This window comes from Oncorhynchus keta, chromosome 11 (genome assembly GCF_023373465.1).
Source record: "Oncorhynchus keta strain PuntledgeMale-10-30-2019 chromosome 11, Oket_V2, whole genome shotgun sequence".
Taxonomy (NCBI): Eukaryota; Metazoa; Chordata; class Actinopteri; order Salmoniformes; family Salmonidae; genus Oncorhynchus; species Oncorhynchus keta.
In genome coordinates, this window is record NC_068431.1 from 39,306,706 (window position 1) to 39,330,438 (window position 23,733).

The 23,733-nt window shown below is 43.4% G+C and overlaps 1 protein-coding gene across 1 annotated transcript; it reads left to right on the forward strand.

Annotated features, from left to right (window-relative positions):
- Positions 1–880: 880 nt before the first annotated feature.
- cnga2b (cyclic nucleotide gated channel subunit alpha 2b) lies at positions 881–21,477 on the forward strand. The gene is made up of 7 exons (XM_035780600.2): positions 881–1,180; positions 12,606–12,728; positions 12,984–13,103; positions 13,284–13,460; positions 13,763–13,870; positions 14,036–14,142; positions 14,321–21,477. Exons 2-7 carry the CDS (start codon positions 12,622–12,624, stop codon positions 15,805–15,807), a joined length of 2,106 nt encoding a protein of 701 aa, XP_035636493.1. The 5' UTR covers positions 881–1,180; positions 12,606–12,621; the 3' UTR covers positions 15,808–21,477.
- The last annotated feature ends 2,256 nt before the right edge of the window (positions 21,478–23,733 follow it).

A 23,733-nucleotide genomic window follows, 5' to 3' on the forward strand; every position in this document is an offset into this window, starting at 1 on the left:
TCTGAAGGGACGGATGCTCTGTGGACTGTCTGCCTGCAGGTTAATCTCTACAGTCTGTGGAGGGAACAGGTGATGTGGTTGCTCCGCCCTAGGCTTTACACTACAGTGCATTTTACCTATTTACCCAAATGCATTGTTTATTTTCTCCAGAAACCTGCGTGCTTTACTTGTTTACATTCACAACAGTTTCAATCCATAAAGTAACAGTAGGCTGCTGTACTTAAGTGCAACTCTGTAAATTCAGGTACACAATGGCACTAACTTCAGTGTTTGTTGGATGGATGTGTTCTCTTGTCCATATAGAGGTTCTTTAGTTTCGGTGGAGTAGTGATTAAACCGTGGGGAACTCAGATAGCAGATCGTTGGACGTTGTTCACTGGTCTGAATCCTGAACAGATGCTGAGACTGCTCTAAACCACAAGCCCCCTCAGGCTTTCTAAGTCCTCTCTGTCACATACTGTTTACTAAGTGGAGACAGTCTGTCAGAGAGCTCTATGAGGGTGAAAGACGAGATGAGATGACAGACTGCATTGGCTCTCATGGGCTTCATTATCTGGATTTACAGGCACTGAATGCTGCATTGGGGAGTGTCTACTTTTTTTCTCTGTTAGTGTTCATTAGTGACTGAATTAACAGGACAGAAGCTAACCAGAGTCAATTCTCTACACGGGGGATGAAGTGTCTGTCACCCACTTGATGTGACTTGCTGATCGGACTTTACTCTCTTGGTGCTTGTTCTTCTCATTATGACAGAGAGTCTAAGCACTCATTTTAACCCCTGAAAGCTCTCCATGTCCCCGCCCTTTTTTTCTCTCGGCCCTCCTCTTCCCCTCCACCCATCCTGCTCTGCCTACAGTCAGTCTATTGGAAGTCCTGTTGACTTAGACATGTTGACAAGAAGTGCCTATGCTTTCCACAAGTGAAGAAAGGAGGAGACCCCAGAGGAAGAAAGAGGAACCACTTCAAAAACCTGACACAATTAGAGGACGTGACATGTTGACGAAGTAAGGAAGAGGTATGAAATGTGTTGGCTTGGTGCTCCTTCAGTAATGCATGCTCCTGCAGTTCCATCTTCTCCGCAATGGAAACAATAGCTGGAAAGGAACTCTGGTTGTCTTTGAAATGGCCATAAGGATTTTACTGGAGTGATTGGAGGCAAGTAGGGTATAGAAACAAGCTGGTGAGTAATCACCTTCCTAAAAACATTTATCTTTTAGCGAAACGGCACTGTACTATGTGTTTATACTATGTGTTTATTGCATTCATTGTTATTTTTATTATTTTGGTCTGTGTTCTTATGTAGCATGAGGCACTTTCCCATTGCCATTGGAAATGACATATGGTCAACAGACACTTGTTGCCTGCATTTATCACTATGTTACTGTAGCAACTTAGTCACGGTCATGAGACACATGATATACTGGGCATACAGACAGTCACTACCTTCGCTGCCTCAAGTGATGAAACGCACCTGTTGTCAGCTATGATGTGGAGAGCTTGGTCCTGTGGGAGCAGTTAGATTGGCTCACTGTGCAGAGTACTGTGACTCAGGCTGACTGTTTCCCCTAATGATCCACCAATTAGTAAAATATTGGAAACAGTTGTCTAAACACCATCATAATTTGTCTGCTTCAACTTCCATGAGCCAGTCATGGCCCTAACACCACCCTTCTCAATACTTTCAGTGCTTCCACGTGTCAGAATGTAATGGCAATTTAGAGGTATGTCAGTGGCATAGCACAGTTTTGCAGAGCCCCCGTAAGTTCCGAGCAAAGGCCAGAGAGAAATATGTGCAGGTGTATAGCTAATCTTGTTCTAATTTACAAATTTTGCCATGAGGCTGAGAGAAAATGTTGCTATTTTCGAGCTCAGTATTCTTGAAAGACGGGGCCATCTCACTTAAAAAATATATATATTAACAAAAAAGTGAAATATATATTTTGATAGACTAAGTATCAGCTATCACAGCATGTAAAGGACATTTTCAAATTTTTATTCATAAAATGCTCACTAACTGCATTTTTGTCAACTCCGTCAGACACTATAAAAATACATTTAATTTTTAGAATTATTGTCCAATAGGTGTTTGAAGTCCTTGATTGTTTAATTCTAACACTATATTATTCAAATATGTCATACAAATCTCCAAACTTATATATACAGTGCCTTCGGAAAGTGTTCAGACCCCTTGACGTTTTCCACATTTTGTTAGGTTACAGCTTTATTCTAAAGTTGATTAAATTGCTCTTTTTTGCTCATCAATCTACACACAATATCCCATTATGACAAAGCAAAAGTAGTTTTTCTGAAATTTTTGCTAATTTCTACCCCCCAAAATTATTAAAATATCACATTTACATCACTATTCAGACCCTTTAATCAGTACTTTGTTGAAGCACCTTGGGCAGCAATTACAGCCATGAGTCTTCTTGGGTATGATGCTACAAGCTTGGCACACCTGTATTTGGGGAGTTTCTCCCATTGTTCTCTGCAGATACTCTCAAGCTCTGTCAGGTTGGATGGGGAGCGTTGGTACGCAGCTATTTTCAAGTCTCTAAAAGAGATGTTCGATCGGGTTAAAGTCCAGGCAAATGTATTAATTCAAAACAGAAATACCTTATTTACATAAGTATTCAGATCCTTTGCTATGAGACTCAAAATTGAGCTTAGGTGCATCCTGTTTCCATTGATCATCCTTGAGATGTTTCTACAACTTGGAGTCCACCTGTGGTAAATTCAATTAATTGGACATGACTTGGAAAGACACACACATCTATATAAGGTCCCACAGTTGACAGTGCATGTGAGGAAAACTAAGCATTGAGGTCAAAAGGATTGTCCGTAGAATTTCTGCAGCATTGAAGGTCCCCAAGAACACAGTGGCCTCCATCATTCTTAAATGGAAGATGTTTGGAACCACCAAGGCTCTTCCGAGAGCTGGCCGCCCGGCCAAACTGAGCAATCGGGGGAGAAGGGCCTTGGTTAGGGAGGTGACCAATGGTCACTCTGACATAGCTGCAGAGTTCCTCTGTGGAGATGGGAGAACCTTCCAGAAGGACAACCATCTCTGCAGCACTCCACTTATCAGGCCTTTATGGTAGAGTGGCCAGATGCAAGTCACTCCTCAGTAAAAGGCTCATGACTGCCAGCTTGGAGTTTGCCAAAAGGCACCTAAAGGACGCTCAGACCATGACAAACAGGATTCTCTGGTCTGATGAAACCACAACTGAACTCTTTTGCCTGAATGCCAAGCGTCACATCTGGAGGAAACCTGGCACCATCCGTACGGTGAAGCATGGTGGTGGCAGCATCATGCTGTGGGGATGTTTTTCAGTGGCAGGGACTAGGAGACTAGTCAGGATTGAGGGAAAGATGAACAGAGCAAAGTACAGAGAGATCCAATATTGTTTGTTTAATTATATCAGAGAACTAGTAGAGATCTAGTAGAGAACTTTATAAACCATTAGTTATTTTGCTGCACCACATTACATTCACGTAGGACATGACTAAGGGGTCCTTATTTATTTTTTATTTTTTTATTTCACCTTTATTTAACCAGGTAGGCTAGTTGAGAACAAGTTCTCATTTGCAACTGCGACCTGGCCAAGATAAAGCATAGCAGTGTGAACAGACAACAAAGAGTTACACGTGGAGTAAACAATTAACAAGTCAATAACACAGTAGAAAAAAGGGGAGTCTATATACAATGTGTGCAAAAGGCATGAGGAGGTAGGCGAATAATTACAATTTTGCAGATTAACACTGGAGTGATAAATGATCAGATGGTCATGTACAGGTAGAGATATTGGTGTGCAAATGAGCAGAAAAGTAAATAAATAAAAACAGTATGGGGATGAGGTAGGTGAAAATGGGTGGGCTATTTACCAATAGACTATGTACAGCTGCAGCGATTGGTTAGCTGCTCAGATAGCTGATGTTTGAAGTTGGTGAGGGAGATAAAAGTCTCCAACTTCAGCGATTTTTGCAATTCGTTCCAGGCACAGGCAGCAGAGTACTGGAACGAAAGGCGGCCAAATTAGGTGTTGGCTTTAGGGATGATCAGTGAGATACACCTGCTGGAGCGCGTGCTACAGATGGGTGTTGCCATCGTGACCAGTGAACCGAGATAAGGCGGAGCTTTACCTAGCATGGACTTGTAGATGACCTGGAGCCAGTGGGTCTGGCGACGAATATGTAGCGAGGGCCAGCCGACTAGAGCATACAAGTCACAGTGGTGGGTGGTATAAGGTGTTTTAGTGACAAAACGGATGGCACTGTGATAAACTGCATCCAGTTTGCTGAGTAGAGTGTTGGAAGCCATTTTGTAGATGACATCGCTGAAGTCGAGGATCGGTAGGATAGTCAGTTTTACTAGGGTAAGCATGGAGGCGTGAGTGAAGGAGGCTTTGTTGCGGAATAGAAAGCCGACTCTTGATTTGATTTTCGATTGGAGATGTTTGATATGAGTCTGGAAGGAGAGTTTGCAGTCTAGCCAGACACCTAGGTACTTATAGATGTCCACATATTCAAGGTCGGAACCATCCAGGGTGGTGATGCTAGTCGGGCATGCGGGTGCAGGCAGCGATCGGTTGAAAAGCATGCATTTGGTTTTACTAGCGTTTAAGAGCAGTTGGAGGCCACAGAAGGAGTGTTGTATGGCATTGAAGCTCGTTTGGAGGTTAGATAGCACAGTGTCCAATGACGGGCCGAAAGTATATAGAATGGTGTCGTCTGCGTAGAGGTGGATCAGGGAATCGCCCGCAGCAAGAGCAACATCATTGATATATACAGAGAAAAGAGTCGGCCCGAGAATTGAACCCTGTGGCACCCCCATAGAGACTGCCAGAGGACCAGACAGCATGCCCTCCGATTTGACACACTGAACTCTGTCTGCAAAGTAATTGGTGAACCAGGCAAGGCAGTCATCCGAAAAACCGAGGCTACTGAGTCTGCCGATAAGAATATGGTGATTGACAGAGTCTAAAGCCTTGGCACGGTCTGCACAGTACTGTCTTTTATCGATGGCGGTTATGATATCGTTTAGTACCTTGAGTGTGGCTGAGGTGCACCCGTGACCGGCTCGGAAACCAGATTGCACAGTGGAGAAGGTACGGTGGGATTCGAGATGGTCAGTGACCTGTTTGTTGACTTGGCTTTTGAAGACCTTATGGTAACCAAATCGTCAGACACATCTTTTAGGAATCAAAGTTTTGAAAGAAATATTATTTACAGTCACGGATGGCTATTTCAAGAAACGACATACAATAACTTTTCAATTAATATCATTTTTTGACAGTTTATAGAATTTTAAACACTTTTTTGGATAGTTTTAAATTGGGATCCTTTGCGCCGGACAAGGCCATAGAGCCAACTTGGAAATTAATAATATTGAAATTATTTAGAAAATGTCATAAACAAATCTTTTCCCTTGTACAATTCCCCTAAATGTACATTTTAAGCTAAAATAATGCAACGAATCAATTATTTTCAACTATAAAAGTAACGTTTGCCTGAACAAATGTCCTGCTATTCTACACATTTTCCTATGATGCTGATTTATTACACTTCTTGCAGTTTTAAAGCTAATTTCCTGTACCCCCCTATAGTTAGTGAAACATTAAAGGATTATGCTCAATATGGTTTAGGCTACCACATTTCTCTTTCTCAGAAAAAAAGTATCTTTCTCAGAACAGAAGGTTGTGGCTAGGATGTTTACTCAGAAGCCTACAACTTAGAGACCATATTTCACACAGTATAGTGGGGTTAGAAGGATCATACAGTGTCACCATACCGTATCATTGCTCTCAAACAATGTTTATCCTCATATGCCGTCAACATACACCCTTTATAATAGACTATACATATTTTCCCAACCCCTGACGGGTGAGAGGAGCAGGAGGTAGTATTGGCTGACAACCCTGGTTGCTGTGGATGCCAAAATAGTCACCACGGTGACAACAGCCTGTTTCGGGGGCCCCAGATGAGGGAATGTGGCTGGCAGTCCCAGTCGTCTTCTGTCCCTCTGCTCTATCTGTCACACACTCCCTAAACACTGAAGAGAGAGTTACAGATGTAGGATCTTAATTTGATCGACCTTTTGCAGGACAATGCAGGAAACATAAAACTTGTAGTGTATTTGAGGTTTTAAAAGGCTTCTTAAGTTTGTAATTTCCATTTCAGACTTTATTTTCCCTTATGAAAAATGTATCAACCCCTACAAAAATGTCCATTAAGTATAATCCGCATAGACTAATAATTAACATTTCCTGTTGCTGAAGGATAATTTTCCTGCTGTAGCAGACTGGCTCAAATGAAGATCCTACATCTGTACCAAACCATGACTATAGCCCTTATCTTCCACATACAGTACACCGCTGAAACATGGCCAGGGCCGGATTAAGAAATCCTAGGCCCCGTGGCGTTGTTTTTTTTATAAGAAAACTTTTTTATATTGGTTTTACAGACAGATTCGTCTTCTCTTTTCAGTGGTAGGCATTTGCTTTCCAAACTAAGTTTTTCCTGCGATTCTATTTTTTAATGGCAAAAGGCAAACAGACAGCCGCAACCAACCATAGAAATATAATTCCCATTCAAGTCAGGACTGGCAGCCATTGCTAGGGTATCCATGAGTTTAACACTATAATTTCCAGGGTGAGAGGTTCTGAAGCCCTTCTATGGATTATACACTACTGGTCAAAAGTTTTAGAACACCTACTCATTCAAGGGTTTTTCTTTCTTTTTTTCTATTTTCTACATTGTAGAACTATGAAATAACACATATGGAAGAAGCATGTAGCAACCAAAAAAGTGTTAAACAAATATATTTTATGATGACTATTTTGGCACTATCATTTCTCTTTGCTTATTTGAGCTGTTCCTGACATAATATGGATTTATATTGATCTTCTGTATACCCCCCTACCTTGTCACGGGATAAATGATTGGCTCAAACACTTTAAGAAGGAAAGAAATTCCACAAATGTACTTTTAAGAAGGCACACCTGTTAATTTAAATGCGTTCCAGGTGACTATCTCATGAAGCTGGTTGAGAGAATGCCAAGTGTGTGCAAAGCTGTCATCAAGGCAAAGGGTGGCTACTTGAAGAATCTCAAATATAAAATATATTTTGATTTGTTTAACACTTTTTTGGTTCCTACATGATTCCATACGTGTTATTTCATAGTTTTGATGTCTTCACAATGTAGAAAATAGTAAAAATAAAGGAAAACCCTTGAATGAGTAGGTGTTCTAAAACTTTTGACCGGTAGTGTATCTACGGCGACAACACAACAAGCTGTATATTTGGTGTCCAAACTGCCCCAATTGCGGCCTTCCCAACAATAGGCAACCTGCAACTGACAAAATAAAGGAAACACTTTAGTAAATGAGGGATACATCGTTTATGTTATGGTGTGGGGTATATTTTCCTGGCATGATTTAGGTCCACTTGTAGAATCTATTCCAAGGCGCATTGAAGCTGTTCTGGCAGCTCGTGGTGGCCCAACACCATTTTAAGACACTTTATGTTGGTGTTTCCTTTATTTTGGTTATTACCTGTATGTGCTTGTGATAAAATGTAATCCACTGGTTTTTTAAACTATTGGTCCTCTGTGTCTAAATTATGCTCGCTGGTGTATTTTGAACATTGAGAGCGGGTGCCTGTGGTTGGATAAAAAACAATAAAATAATAAAAACAATAACAGAATAGTTTTTTGTTGATGTTTTTTTTGCCTCTTGCACCCACTATGGGCTTGGGCCAGTCCCTGACTCACACAATTGACCAGTCACATTTATTTATTATGTAGTTCATTTTTTGTATTTTTATTAACCAAGACAGGGCCCCCCAGTTACCCAGGTGGGCCCCCTCCCTCAAATCAAATCTAATCAAATCAAAATCAAATCAAATGTATTTATATAGCCCTTTGTACATCAGCTGATATCTCAAAGTGCTGTACAGAAACCCAGCCTAAAACCCCAAACAGCAAGCAATGCAGGTGTAGAAGCACGGTGGCTAGGAAAAACTCCCTAGAAAGGCCAAAACCTAGGAAGAAACCTAGAGAGGAACCAGGCTATGTGGGGTGGCCAGTCCTCTTCTGGCTGTGCCGGGTGGAGATAATAACAGAACATGGCCAAGATGTTAAAATGTCCATAAATGACCAGCATGGTCGAATAATAATAAGGCAGAACAGTTGAAACTGGAGCAGCAGCACGGCCAGGTGGACTGGGGACAGCAAGGAGTCATCATGTCAGGTAGTCCTGGGGCATGGTCCTAGGGCTCAGGTCCTCTGAGAGAGAGAAAGAAAGAGAGAATTAGAGAGAGCATATGTGGGGTGGCTAGTCCTCTTCTGGCTGTGCCGGGTGGAGATTATAACAGAACATGGCCAAGATGTTCAAATGTTCATAAATGACCAGCATGGTCGAATAATAATAAGGCAGAACAGTTGAAACTGGAGCAGCAGCATGGCCAGGTGGACTGGGGACAGCAAGGAGTCATCATGTCAGGTAGTCCTGGGGCATGGTCCTAGGGCTCAGGTCCTCCGAGAGAGAGAAAGAAAGAGAGAAGGAGAGAATTAGAGAACGCACACTTAGATTCACACAGGACACCGAATGGTACAGGAGAAGTACTCCAGATATAACAAACTGACCCTCCTCTCCTCTCGATCTGAGGATTAGCAGAGAAGCAGCAGACCGCAGCAGGCTGTCTACTGTACACTCACTGAGAGCGGGCTCCTGAATCCGCCTGTGGTTGGCGGTTGCAGTAAATATATATATATATATACAAAGCATTAAGAACTCTTTCCATGACGTAGACTGACCAGATGAATCCAGGTGAAAGCTATGATACCTTATATATGTAACTTGTTAAATCCACTTCAATCAGTGTAGATGAAGGGGAGGAGACAGGTTAAATAAGGATTTTTAAGCCTTGAGAAAATTGAGACATTGATTTGTGTATGTGTGTCATTCATAGAGTGAATGGGCAAGACAAAAGATTGAAGTGCCTTTGACAGAGTATGGTAGTCGATGCCAGGCGCACTGGTTTGAGTGTGTCGAGAACGGCAACGCTGCTTTGTTTTTCAACTCAACAGTTTCCCGTGTGTATCAAGAATGGTCCACCACCCAAAGGACATCCAGGCTACTTGACAACTGTAGGAAGCATTAGAGTCAACATGGCCCAGCATCCCTCTGGAACGCTTTCAAAACCTTGTAGAGTCCATGCTCAGTCTATACTGTTTATACTGTTTTCATGTTTTGTACATTGAGTGTATACTGTTTATACTGCTTTAATGTTGTGTACATTGAGTGTACAAAACATTAAAGTCGAACTGATAGCGTTTGAACTACTTTTCAGATATGATTCAAACAGACAATCATAATATCAGTCAAAATATCAAATTCCCAGTTTATGCTACAAAACTAACTTTAAAGGTTTTAAAAATAGGTTATATTTGACTTAACATTCCAGGCATTGTGGGCAGAATAGATGGATACAGTTCAATGCATGATTAATATAATTCACCAATACATTTGTTGGTTGTCCAAAAGATATTGCTATCACGTAAATCACAGCTGGCCTGGTACATTGTTTGCTGTCTCCATTCGGGATGCACTGTTTCAGTTTAAATTACTAACTATTTCTGACAAAAACGGCTGACTGCAACTGAGGCTAGGAATGTCAATACAATCAAACTAGCAAGGGAAATTATCACAAGTCAGTTATAACGTGGCTAGTAGGCTAGCGCATCTATTTATGTAGATAGCTAAAATCACAGAGCCTAATATTAGCTAGATAGTGAGTTGGTAGGAGGATGTCATATCATTGGAGGAGTTAGTGAGTGACTGACTTTTCCCTCATATTGTTTTTCGGTGGCTACACAGCCAGAGTGTCAGGTGTCAGTTGGTTAGCTAGCAAGAAATGTGAATCGCTTTGCTAGCTTTGCTGAACTTGAACGACTGTTATACAGTTAGCATATCTCTTGCGTTCGCAAATTCACTCTGGCTGTCTACTATGATTTCAGAGCACTCTCATCTGAGTGTGCCAGAGTGCAGAATGACTGATGAAATTACGAACACGCAACACCTGCTGAATATGACAGGTATCAGTCAGCAAAGAAGTATGTTAGTCACGAACGCGCTAGATAGCATGTAAACAGCCTAACTAGCTCTGCTATGGCGAGTAAAATGGTCAGAGTGAGGTGTGTTCTTATCTGTGTTTGGAGGTAGCAAGCTAGTCAACTTTAGCCAGTTAGCTTGGGTGCTTGGTTGGGACAAGCAGGCATTGGCAGGCAAGCTGCAGAAGGATGAGCAGGCTACTTACGGCCAACTAGCTGAAAAAGTTTGAGAGGGTTTATCTAATGTTCCTTTGTTAGATTTGAACTCTGCTTACTCTGGCTAGCTTTAGATGGTGATCTTGTTGATGTATAGGGAAATACAGCCTACCTATTCATGGTTGTGTGATCAATAGGACTGTAAAGTTTCCAAATGTAAGAAGACTCCCAAGGTATTTACATATTTGCAGAAATCCATTCAGGTGTATTTTTTGGCTTTTGCCAAATGCATTCTAATGATCTAAAGACGCACTGGTGCTACTGCACAGTCCAATTCAAATGAATGATGGCAGGCTCCTGTGGCAAATGGCTTGTTTCCATAAAGGCCTACTGTAACTGATTGGCTAAGGTCTGCATAGACTCTGGTCCTGGATGAGACATGTCTTTTTTGTTAGATTTTATTTACTGCCGTGTCTATCAATTGTCTAAACGCACTGCCACTTTCCCACTGTATATTGCTATAGAATTTTCACAAATGCCTTAGTATACGTAATTCCCAACCATTTTAAGAATGTATTATTTATTTTGCATATACTCCAGAATGTTATGTAGAGTGATCAGATGAATTGCAATTAATTGCAAAGTCCCTCTTGCTATGCAAATGAACTGAATCCCCAAAAAACATTTCCACTGCATTTCAGTTCTGCCACAAAAGGACCAGTTGACATCATCTCAGTGATTCTCTCATTAACACAGGTGTGAGTGTTGACGAGGACAAGGCTGGAGAGCACTCTGTCATGCTGATTGAGTTTGAATAACAGACTGGAAGCTTCAAAAGGAGGGTGGTGCTTGGAATCATTGTTCTTCCTCTGTCATCCATGGTTACCTGCAAGGAAACACGTGCCGTCATCATTGCTTTGCACAAAAAGGGCTTCACATGCAAGGATATTGCTGCCAGTAAGATTGCACCTAAATCAAACATTTATCAGTTCATCAAAAACTTCAAGGAGAGGGGTTCAATTGTTGCGAAGAAGGCTTCAGGGCACCCAAGAAAGTCCAGCAAGCGCCAGGACCATCTCCTAAAGTTGATTTAGCTGCGGGATCGGGGCACCACCAGTACAGAGCTTGCTCAGGAATGGCAGCAGGCAGGTGTGAGTGCAACTGTACAAACAGTGAGACGAAGACTTTTGGAGGATGGCCTGGTGTCAAGAAGGGCAGCAAAGAAGCCACTTCTCTCCAGGAAAAACATCAGGGACAGACTGATATTCTGCAAAAGGTACAGGGATTGGACTGATGAGGACTGGGATAAAGTCATTTTCTCTGATGAATCCCCTTTTCGGGTTGTTTGGGGCATCCGGAAAAAAGCTTGTCCGGAGAAGACAAGGTGAGCGCTACCTGTGTCATGCCAACAGTAAAGCATCCTGAGACCATTCATGTGTAGGGTTGCTTCTCAGCCAAGGGAGTGGGCTCACTCACAATCTTTCCTAAGAACACAGCCATTAATAAAGAATGCTACCAACACATCCTCCGAGAGCAACTTCTCCCAACCATCCATGAACAGCTTGGTGATGAACAATGCCTTTTCCAGCATGATGGAGCACATTGCCATAAGGAAAAAGTGATAACTAAGTGGCTCAGGGAACAAAACATCGATATTTTGGGTCCATGGCCAGGAAACTCCCCAGACCTTAATCCCATTGAGACCTTGTGGTCAATCCTCAAGAGTTGCGTGGACAAACAAAAACCCACAAATTCTGACACAGTCCAAGCATTGATTATGCAAGAATGGGCTGCCATCAGTCAGGATGTGGCCCAGAAGTTAATTGGCAGCATGCCAGGGGCGGATTGCAGAGGTCTTGAAAAAGAAGGGTCGACACTGCAAATATTGACTCTTTGCATCAACTTCATGTAATTATCAATAAAAGCCGTTGTGAAATGCTTGTAATTATTCCATAGTAACATCTGACAAAAATATCTAAAGACACTGAGGCAGCAGACTTTGTGAAAATTAATATTTGTGTCATTCTCAAAACTTTTGGCCACGACTGTACTCAGTGTATGATTTTATTAAAAACACTTTGCTTCCTCTTGGGCCCCCCAAGGGGCTGGGCCCAAGGGCTTCAGCCCCTTTAAGCCCCTGCATTAATCTGGCCCTGACCATGGCAAAACACCAGCCACATTTCATGATTATATGACTAAATACCATGGTGCCATGCAGATGTTAGTTACATACTGTATGAAAAGCTCATAATTATGGTCAAGTAGTGGTCAGTTTTTGGGCGTATCAAATCAGATGGAATGGAAAGACTCTTAATGTTTCTCTGTATGAATTGAAAGCTCATTTCAGCTGAAGATGACAGGCCAGGTGGCCGACAGAGACTTGTCCCCCCATCGTCTCTCAGTGAAGACCACTGTGGAGGAGGAGCCAGAGAGGGAGAGAGCTGAGAGTACTCTCAGCAGGTGGGTTACACAGAGAGGCCTGCATAGGGTTCTAGTTCTAGAATTATATTTCTTTGCTGCATGCATCCTTTATGCTTATATACAACTCTTCCTGTTTTACACAATGTACCACCATGTACAGTATTTGACCCTGCCTCCCTTTTTCAACTGCTAATCAGAGTCTCAAATGGTCATTGTTTGTGCATCCAAATGTATACCTACCCCTGCTCAAGTGTGCATCTTCTCTGTGTCTGCCTCTGTCTGCTCTTCTCCTAGAGTGCCATCAGAATGTGATCATGATAATGATGACACATCCTCAGAGCTGGCACGGGTGGCCGCTCTCGATGGTGGACACAACTCAAGGAACTCTTTTCAAGGACGGGGAGCTCTGTCTAGGTAAATTCTGGTACCTCAGCAATGGTAGTTTCCAAAGCTCACAACTGATAGATAGTGTGATGATGAAATTGCCTCACCCATGTGCTAATCTGTCCCAATTTACTCTGCTTAATACAGTTATTTTATACAAACTCTGCTACTCTTTACATGTATCTCTTTCTCTCTCTATCTCTCTCTCAGATTAGTGAATTTGGTAGTGATTCTGAGGGAGTGGGCACACAGGAGCCTTGTAGAGGAGGAGGAGCGGCCAGACTCTTTCTTGGAACGCTTCCGTGGCCCTGAGCTAAGAACTGCCCCTAGTCGCATCAGCAATACGCAGCCTGATGCCAATGGCAACAATACCAAAGGGAGATTTAGGTATGTCTGTCTCTGTGATGATTCTCTAAATACGCTATAAACTGTTCTGAATTACAATGCAACATGTATCTACCTCAGTTTAATAAAAATCCATTGTCTGCTTTACTACCTTAAATGGACCCCATTTGATACAGTCTACAGCTTCATCATAATAATGTAATCATTATTAAAGCTGATATATGTTCAGTGGTTAGTCTTTCAGACACATGGCCCTTGACGATCAGACCCACCCATGTCTACCTGCAGAAACAAAAAGGCTGTGTAACCTTATTTGACATGAACCATTCTCTTTTATTTCTCAGGAAAAAATGGGGTGTGTTCGTTGTGTCCCCATCAGACGACATGTACTACCGTTGGCTGTTTGTTATTGCTATAGCTGTGCTCTACAACTGGATCCTCATTGTGGCTAGGTAGTTGAGAACACAGGCATTTTCTGTTTGGTCCACAGTCCACACATAGCACAACACCAGAGGGGATGTTTATTCATCAGTAAAATGAAACAATATAAATGTTGGACTGATAGATGGAAGTTTGATGCTGGAGTTAAGTATTCTCTTTTTCTCTTCTATGTGTAGGGCATGCTTTGACAAACTGCAGACAAGCAATTACATCTGCTGGTTGGTGCTGGACTACCTTTCAGACGCTTTGTACATCCTGGACACATGTGTCCGACTCCGCACAGGTACATCACCATCATATACACCCTTAAACCAGGTCCTAGCTTGAGGCTAAACACACTTTTGTTATATTATGTATAGCTATATTTATTATTTACTGATCCAAACATAGAGATGTGAGAGATAATTGATAACCTGGGTAGATATTTTTGTGCTAATGGCAACACCTTCTTTATACCACAGGGTTTCTGGAGCAGGGTCTGCTGGTGAAGGACCTCTCCAAGCTGAGAGACAGCTATGTCCGCACATTTCAGTTCAAGCTGGATTTCGTGTCCATCCTACCCACTGATCTGGCCTACATATCCACAGGAATCCACACCCCAGAGCTCAGATTCAATCGCCTGCTGCGCTTCCCACGCATGTTTGAGTTCTTTGACCGCACTGAGACACGCACGAACTACCCCAACATCTTCCGCATCTGCAACTTGGTGCTCTACATCCTGGTCATCATCCACTGGAACGCCTGCATCTACTTTGCTATTTCCAAATCTCTAGGGTTTGGCTCTGATACCTGGGTGTACCCCAACATCTCCAACCCTGAGTATGGCTCCCTAACCCGGGGCTATGTCTACTGCCTGTACTGGTCCACCCTCACCCTCACCACTATTGGAGAGATGCCTGCACCTGTACGGGATGAGGAGTATCTTTTTGTGGTCTTTGACTTCCTCGTTGGGGTGCTGATCTTTGCCACGATTGTGGGTAATGTTGGCTCCATGATTTCCAACATGAATGCCACACGTGCAGAGTTTCAGGCCCGTATTGATGCCATCAAACACTACATGCACTTCCGCCGGGTCAGCAAGGAGCTGGAAGCACGTGTCATTAAGTGGTTTGACTACCTCTGGACTAATAAGAAAGCAGTGGATGAGCAGGAGGTATTGAAGAACTTGCCTAACAAATTGCGGGCTGAGATCGCCATCAATGTGCACCTGGAGACCCTGAAGAAAGTGCGTATCTTTCAGGACTGTGAGGCTGGACTGTTGGTGGAGCTGGTCCTGAAACTCCGGCCACAGGTCTATAGCCCAGGGGACTACATCTGCCGCAAAGGGGACATAGGGAAGGAGATGTACATCATCAAAGAGGGGAAGCTGGCAGTGGTGGCAAATGACGGGGTCACACAGTACGCCCTCCTCACCGCCGGCAGCTGCTTTGGGGAGATAAGTATCCTCAACATCCAGGGCAGCAAAATGGGAAACCGCAGGACAGCCAATATCCGCAGCATCGGCTATTCTGACCTCTTCTGCCTCTCTAAGGATGACCTGATGGAAGCAGTGACCGAGTACCCTGATGCTAAGAAGGTGCTGGAGGAGAGGGGGAAGGAGATCCTTATGAAGGAGGGCCTCCTGGATGAGAATGCAGAGGCTGGCAGACTGGGTGGAGAGGACACTGAGGAGAAGGTGGAGAGGCTGGAGTCCTCTCTGGACACCCTGCAGACGCGCTTCGCCCGCCTGCTAAGCGAGTACACGGCCACACAGCAGCGGCTGAAGCGGCGCATCACCAACCTGGAGCGCCAGCTGTGCCACACGGGCTGTGGGATCCTCTCAGACGCAGACCTTTCTGACGAAGACTCAGCTTCTGAGGCTGAGGCAGACACTCTGGCCGTTGCCAATACCGTTGAGCAGGGTGACCATGGAAATGATGAGCCGACTGAATCCACTGTTCAAACTTGAAAGCTGCCTGAGACCATGGATCTAGGCCTAGCACTTTCTAAGCACTTTCAAATTCACAAGGGTATGCACAAATGTACAATACATTTCCTTCCTAATAAGAAAATAATTTTCATATTAACTTTATGACGGTTGCATTAAGAGTACAGTGCCTTCAGAATCTATTCACACCCCTTGACCTGTTCCATATTTTGTTTTGTTACAGCCTGAATATTACATTTAGATTTCGTGTCACTGGCCTACACACAATACCCCATAATGACAAACTGGAATAGTTTTTTTTGCAATTTTGCAAATCAATTAAAAATGAAAAGCTGAAATGTCTTGAGTCAGTAAGTATTCAACCCTTTTGTTATGGCAAGCCTAAAAAGGTTCAGGAGTAAACATGTGCATGGACTCACTATGTGTGTAATAATAGTGATTAACATGATTATTTAATGACTACCTCATCTCTGTACCCCACACATACAATCTGTAAAGTCCGTCAGTCGAGCAGTGATTTTTCAAACACAGATTCATCCACAAAGACCAAGGAGGTTTTCCAATGCCGCGAAAAGAAGGGCTCCTATTGGTAGATAAATAACATTAAAAACAGACATTGCATATTGCTTTGAGTATGGTGAAGTTATTAATTACGCTTTGGATGGTGTATCAATACACCCAGTCACTACAAAGATACAGGCGTCCTTCCTAACTCATTTGACGTAGAGGAAGGAAGCCACTCAGGGATTTCACCATGAGGCCAATGGTGACTTTAAAACAGTTACAGAGTTTAATGGCTGTGATAGGAGAAAACTGAGGATGGATCAACAACAATGTAGTTACGTCACAATACGAACCTAAATGACAAAGTGAAGAGGAAACCTGTACAGAATAAAACAATTCCAAAACATGCATCCTGTTTGCAATAAGAAACCAATGTAAAACTGCAAAAGACCTGGCAAACAAATTAACTTTAAGTCCTGAATACAAAGTGTTATATTTGAGGCAAATCCAACACATCACTGAGTACCACTCTTCATATTTTCAATCATGGTGGTGGCTGCATCATGTTATGGGTAATGTCTGTCATCAGCAAGGACTAGGGAGTTTTTTTTAGGATAAAAAGAAACAGAATGGAGCTAAGCCCAAGCAAAATCCTAGAGGAAAACGTGGTTCAGTCTGCTTTTCAACAGGCACTGAGACAAATTCACATTTCAGCAGGACCTAAAACACAAGGCCAAATATACACTGGAGTTGCTTACCCAGACAATATCGAATGTTCCTGAGTCGTCTAGTTATAGTTCTGATTTAAATTGGCTTGAAAATCTATGGCAAGACGGATGTCTTGCAATAAAACTTCACAGAGCTTGAAGAATTTTTAAAGAATAACGTGCAAATATTGTACAATTCAGGTGTTGAAACCTCTTAGAGACTTACCCAGAAAGACTCACAGCTGTAATTGCAGCCAAAGGTGTGAATACTTACATAAATATCTAATTTATGCATTTCATTTTCAATAAATTTGCAAAATATTCTAAAAACATGTTTTCAATTTGTCATTATGTGGTATTGTGTGCAGATCATTGAGAGAAACTATTTAGTCTATTTTGAATCCAGGCTGTAACACAACAAAATGTGGAATAAGTCAATGGGTATGAACACTTTCTGAAGGCTCTGTATGTGTCAAGGTGTGTATAAAGGCGAAGTCAGGTGCAGGAGAGCAGAGTATGATAAATTAAGCTCACTTTACTATAGTTCCAAACCGGGAGCACATCAAACCAAAACGCTCAAAAAACAGAACAATAAAGTAAAGCGCAATTAAATCAAATCAAATGTATTTATATAGCCCTTCGTACATCAGCTGATATCTCAAAGTGCTGTACAGAAACCCAGCCTAAAACCCCAAACAGCAAGCAATGCAGGTGTAGAAGCACGCTGGCTAGGAAAAACTCCCTAGAAAGGCCAAAACCTAGGAAGAAACCTAGAGAGGAACCAGGCTATGTGGGGTGGCCAGTCCTCTTCTGGCTGTGCCGGGTGGAGATTATAACAGAACATGGCCAAGATGTTCAAACGTTCATAAATGACCAGCATGGCCCAATAATAATAAGGCAGAACAGTTGAAACTGGAGCAGCAGCACAGCCAGGTGGACTGGGGACAGCAAGGAGTCATCATGTCAGGTAGTCCTGAGGCATGGTCCTAGGGCTCAGGTCCTCCGAGAGAGAGAAAGAAAGAGAGAAAGAGAGAATTAGAGAGAGCACACTTAAATTCACACAGGACACCGAATAGGACAGGAGAAGTACTCCAGATATAACAAACTGACCCTAGCCCCCCGCCACATAAACTACTGCAGCATAAATACTGGAGGCTGAGACAGGAGGTGTTACACACAAAACAATTACACACAAAACATGATGGGAAACAGAGGGTTTAATACAATTAGATTGATTGGGGAAATGAAAACCAGGTGTGTATGAAAAAAAGACAAATGGATATATGAAAAATGGAGCGGCGATGGCTAGAAAGCCGGTGACGTCGATTGCCGAACGAAGAAGGAGAGGAGCCGACTTCGGTGGAAGTACCCCCCCTTGACGCGCGGCTCTTACACCGGCCTCGAGGATGACCCTGAGGACGAGGTGCAGGGCGATCCGACCGGCGACGGTGAAACTCCTGCAGTAGTTCGGGATCCAAAATATCTGCAACCGGAACCAAGCACCTCTCCTCCGGTCCGTACCCCTCCCACTCCACGAGGTACTGAAGGTCCCCCACCCGACGCCTCAAATCCAGGATGGAACGAACGATGTATGCCGGGGCGGAGGGACCTCCTGGGGGACGGAGGGACCTCTTGCACCTCAGATTCCAGGAGTGGACCAGCCACCACCGGCCTGAGGAGAGACACATGGAACGAGAGGTTAATACGATAATAAGAGAGTAGTTGTAATCTGTAACATACTTCGGTCACCCTCCTCAGGACTTTAAATGGCCCCACAAACCCCACATCCTGGTTGACTCTCTCTACCTGCACGTTACTTTTGGGGTGAAAACCTGAGATAAGGCTGATCGATCAATGAGAAAGAGACTGATTCTCTCCTCATGATTCCCCTGCATAAAAATAGCCAAGGAGATGGTGGCCTCGCTGATTAGCTCGAACCCTAATGGTCAACTATGTAGAGCGTGTACCGGGAAAGGTCTAACTGTAGGAAAAATGGGGATCCCTAACCGAATGGCTAATGCTCTGTCGATAAAATTCCCAGCTGTGACTGAATTGACGAGCGCCTCATGCTGGGAATGTAGGGAAAACAAACAGGCACAAATAGTTGATCAACAGAGGACTCTGGATGAGTGTGGTGCAAACTCACCTGGGGTGATGCCACGGCACCGACCGGCAGTGTTTCCTCTGCAGCCACAGATGGCGCACGTGACGGCTCCTCCTCCCGTCTCCCTATGCGCCGCACCTCCTAACTCCATGGGCACCGGGCGGGGTTACTGGATGATGGAACGAACAGAGCCCCCTCTGGACGTCCTCGGGTGACCAGAAGGTTATCCAACCGGATGGACAAATCCACCAGTTGGTCAAAGGTAATGGTGGCATCCCTGCAGGCCAGCTCACGTCAGACGTCCTCTGCCAAGATTCGGAATTCAAGGGCAAAGTCCTGGGCGCTCCTCGTCCCCTGCCTCAAATGAAAGAGCCTCTCCCCCGCCGCTCTGCCCTCAGGTGGATGGTCGAAGACGGCCCTGAAGCGACGGGTGAAAGTGGTCTGGAGCCTTCTCTCCAAACGGCGTTTGCCCACTCCAGCGCTCTTCCTGTGAGGCAGGAGACGAGAGCAGCCACTCTCTCCCCTCCCGAGGGATCTAGGTGCACAGTGGCCAGGTAGAGGTCCAGTTGTAGCAAGAATCCCTGGCACTGTGCTGCCGTTCCATCATACTCCCTGGGAAGGGAGAGACGCATCCCCCCAGAATTCCCTCCGGATGGAACAGGTGGAGATAACCCCGGTTGTGCTGGTCGAGGCACTGGAGAGACCTCCTGTCTCTCCCAGTGGTCCATGGTCTGGACAACGCGACCCATCATGGCACCAAGAGGATGTAGCATGGCCGAATGTTCCTGGACTCGTTCCTCGACTCCTCTAACCGGGGTACCTGTTCCTGCTGACTCCATATTCTCTGTGTGTAATTCGGTCAAGGTGTGTATAAAGGCGAAGTCAGGTGCAGGAGAGCAGAGTATGATAAATTAAGTACACTTTACTATAGTTCTAAACCGGGAGCACAACAAAACAAACGCGCTCAAAAAAACAGAACAATAAAGTAAAGCGCTAAAGAACTTTGCTTGACATGAAAACAATTACACACAAAACATGATGGGAAACAGAGGGTTAAATACAATTAGATTGATTGGGGAAATGAAAACCAGGTGTGTATGAAAGCAAGACAAGACAAATGGATATATGAAAAATGGAGCGGCGATGGCTAGAAAGCCGGTGACGCAGAACAAGAAGAGGAGCCCGAAGTCGTGACAGTATGTAACAAACATAACTGTGAAAATCAAGTGTTTTCTTTGAGTTCAATGCCAAGATAAGATGTAGAGTTCTTTAAGCAGAATAAGAAGAATAAGAATATAGGGTAGAGCAATGAGTTGCAGGCGTATACACACAAGTCACATGCAGTCATTTTCCACATTCTTAACCCCGAAGGTAGGTTACATGAGAACAGATAAGCAGCACAGAGGGTAAGACAGATCCTGGAGAGTGCCCTCAACCAACCTCATATAACTCTTACCTAATGATGAAGTGGGCCAACAACAGAGCAATCAGCAGTCCCTAGAACAGTCTCTGGTGTATTTCAAGGTCTTGGAGATTTGTTGTATACCCTGAAAACATTTGGTATTTTGACACAATTTGATTACCATACTGTGGCCTGTAATGTGTTTAGTAATCATGAGATATTGTCTTTTACAGCTAATAGTTGTATGACCTACCAAATCTTTGAACACATTTAACTAATTCATGGCATATGTGTTCTAATGTGAATTTAAATGTTTTCAGCCCAACAGGTCTTACTCTAAGGTTACTCATAACCCACTGGACACAATCTGGTTGAATCAACGTTGTTTCAACATAATTTGTCAACGTATTGTGCCGTTGAATCTATGTTTGAAACATCTGGATTTGCAAAAAGTCATCAACCAGTACTGTTTTCTTATCAATTCAACCAGCATTGCAAACATCGAAATGATGGTAAAACTTAAATACATTGACTTAACCTGACTAACAGGTTGTTACATCAATCTAATTTCAACATACTCATCAAAACTATCTATTACGTTGAAATTGTGTTGAATATTCCTCTCAGAATGGTTAAAAATCTCACATAAAATCGACATGGAAATTGCAACTAAATTAAATTAATGTGGTGTTGTAAATACGTTTGAACATGCAACACCAAATCCAGGTCACATTTTCATCATATTTTAGATGTTGAAATTTTTGCATATTCTTACTATTTAGTCAATGTCTATTTTTCATCCTATATTCAATTGGGTGGTTGAAATTATGTTGAATTTCATATTTGATTAAAAATATTTTTTTTTACCTTGTTTCAAAGTTGACAATAAAATGGTATGTTGATTCAATGTCATTGTTTCAATGTCATGCCATCAACCTAAATAAAGAGATACCTATATTTAAATAACATCTGAAGCCGCGGTCCAACAATTCCTGCCTAAACAGTGACTCCTACTGGTGTATGAGGGGTAATGTAATACAGTGAGAGTGAGTATTGGTCTGAAGTCAGTGAGATAGGGAAACTGGTTGACAATTCCATTGGTAGAAGTTTTTATGCTTTTTTTTAAGCTCTTTTCACAGATGGATCGAAGGACCCAGAGTGGGCACACAGGAGCGGTCATTTACATTCCTGAATTTGATGTGCAGAAGACTAACAAATGAACTGTCAGTATACTCAGTTGAACTGTTGGCGATAATAGTTGCCCTCCAGTGACTCGGGGACGTACAACCTGTTAGAATTATAGTAGGCTCAGATTCTCTGTCTGTATTAAATAGTGTATCATCTGGTAAATATAACAGGAGTCCCCTACTATTGGAGGTATTAATGTTATTATGGAGAATTGATAGACTGGGTGTAGTAGTGAGATTCTGCTGGATCAAAATCACATGCGCTGAATACAACAGGTATTCAGACACTTTCTAGGTCCTTCCTCTGACACCACCTGGTATAGAGGTCCTGGATGGCAGGAAGCTTGGCCCCAGTGATGTACTGGACAGTACGCACTACCCTCTGTAGTGCCTTGCGGTCGGAGGCTGAGCAGTTGCCAAACCAGGCAGTTATGCAACCTGTCAGGATGCTCTCGATGGTGCAGCTGTAGAACCTTTTGAGGATCTGAGGACCCATTCCGATAATATTTTGTTGTGCCCTCTTCACGACTATCTTGGTGTGCTTGGACCATGTTAGTTTGTTGGTGATGTGAACGCCAACTTGAAGCTCTCAACATGTTCCACTAAAACCCTGTCGATGAGAATGGGGGCGTGCTCGGTCCTCCTTTTCCTGTAGTCCACAATTATCTCCTTTGTCTTGATCACGTTGAGGGAGAGTTTGTTGTCCTTGCACCACACGGTCAGGTCTCTGACCTCCTCCCTATAGGCTGTCTCGTCGTTATCTGTGATCAGCCCTACCAAATCAAATCAAATTGTATTTGTCACATACACATGGTTAGCAGATGTTAATGCGAGTGTAGCGAAATGCTTGTGTTTCTAGTTCCGACAATGCAGTAATAACCAACAAGTAATCTAACTAACAATTCCAAAACTACTGTCTTATACACACAAGTGTAAGGGGATAAATAATATGTACATAAAGATATATGAATGAGTGATGGTACAGAGCGGCATAGGCAAGATACAGTAGATGGTATCGAGTACAGTATATACATATGAGAAGAGTATGTAAACAAAGTGGCATAGTTAAAGTGGCTAGTGATACATGCATTACATAAAGATGCAGTAGATGATATAGAGTACAGTATATACGTATACATATGAGATGAATAATGTAGGGTATGTAAACATATTAGGTAGCATTGTTTAAAGTGGCTAGTGATATATTTTACATCATTTCCCATCAATTCCCATTATTAAAGTGGTTGGAGTTGAGTCAGTGTGTTGGCAGCAGCCACTCAATGTTAGTGGTGGCTGTTTAACAGTCTGATGGCCTTGAGATAGAAGCTGTTTTTCAGTCTCTCGGTCCCAGCTTTGATGCACCTGTACTGACCTCGCCTTCTGGATGATAGCGGGGTGAACAGGCAGTGGCTCGGGTGGTTGTTGTCCTTGATGATCTTTATGGCCTTCCTGTAACATCGGGTGGTGTAGGTGTCCTGGAGGGCAGGTAGTTTGCCCCCGGTGATGCGTTGTGCAGACCTCACTACCCTCTGGAGAGCCTTACGGTTGTGGGCAGAGCAGTTGCCATACCAGGCGGTGATACAGCCTGCCAGGATGCTCTCGAATGTGCATCTGCAGAAGTTTGTGAGTGCTTTTGGTGACAAGCCGAATTTCTTCAGCCTCCTGAGGTTGAAGAGGCGCTGCTGCGCCTTCTTCACGATGCTGTCTGTGTGGGTGGACCAATTCAGTTTGTCTGTGATGTGTATGCGGAGGAACTTAAAACTTGCTACCCTCTCCACTACTGTTCCATCGATGTGGATAGGGGGGTGTTCCCTCTGCTGTTTCCTGAAGTCCACAATCATCTCCTTAGTTTTGTTGACCCACTGCTGTGTCGTCAGCAAGAATAAGGATGGTGTTGGAGTCGTGCTTGGCCATGCAGTCATGATTGAACAGGGAGTAGAGGATGGGACTGAGCACGCACCCCTGTGGGGCCCCCGTGTTGAGGATCAGCATGGCGGATGTGTTGTTACCTAATCTTATCACCTGGGGGGTGGTCAGTTAGGA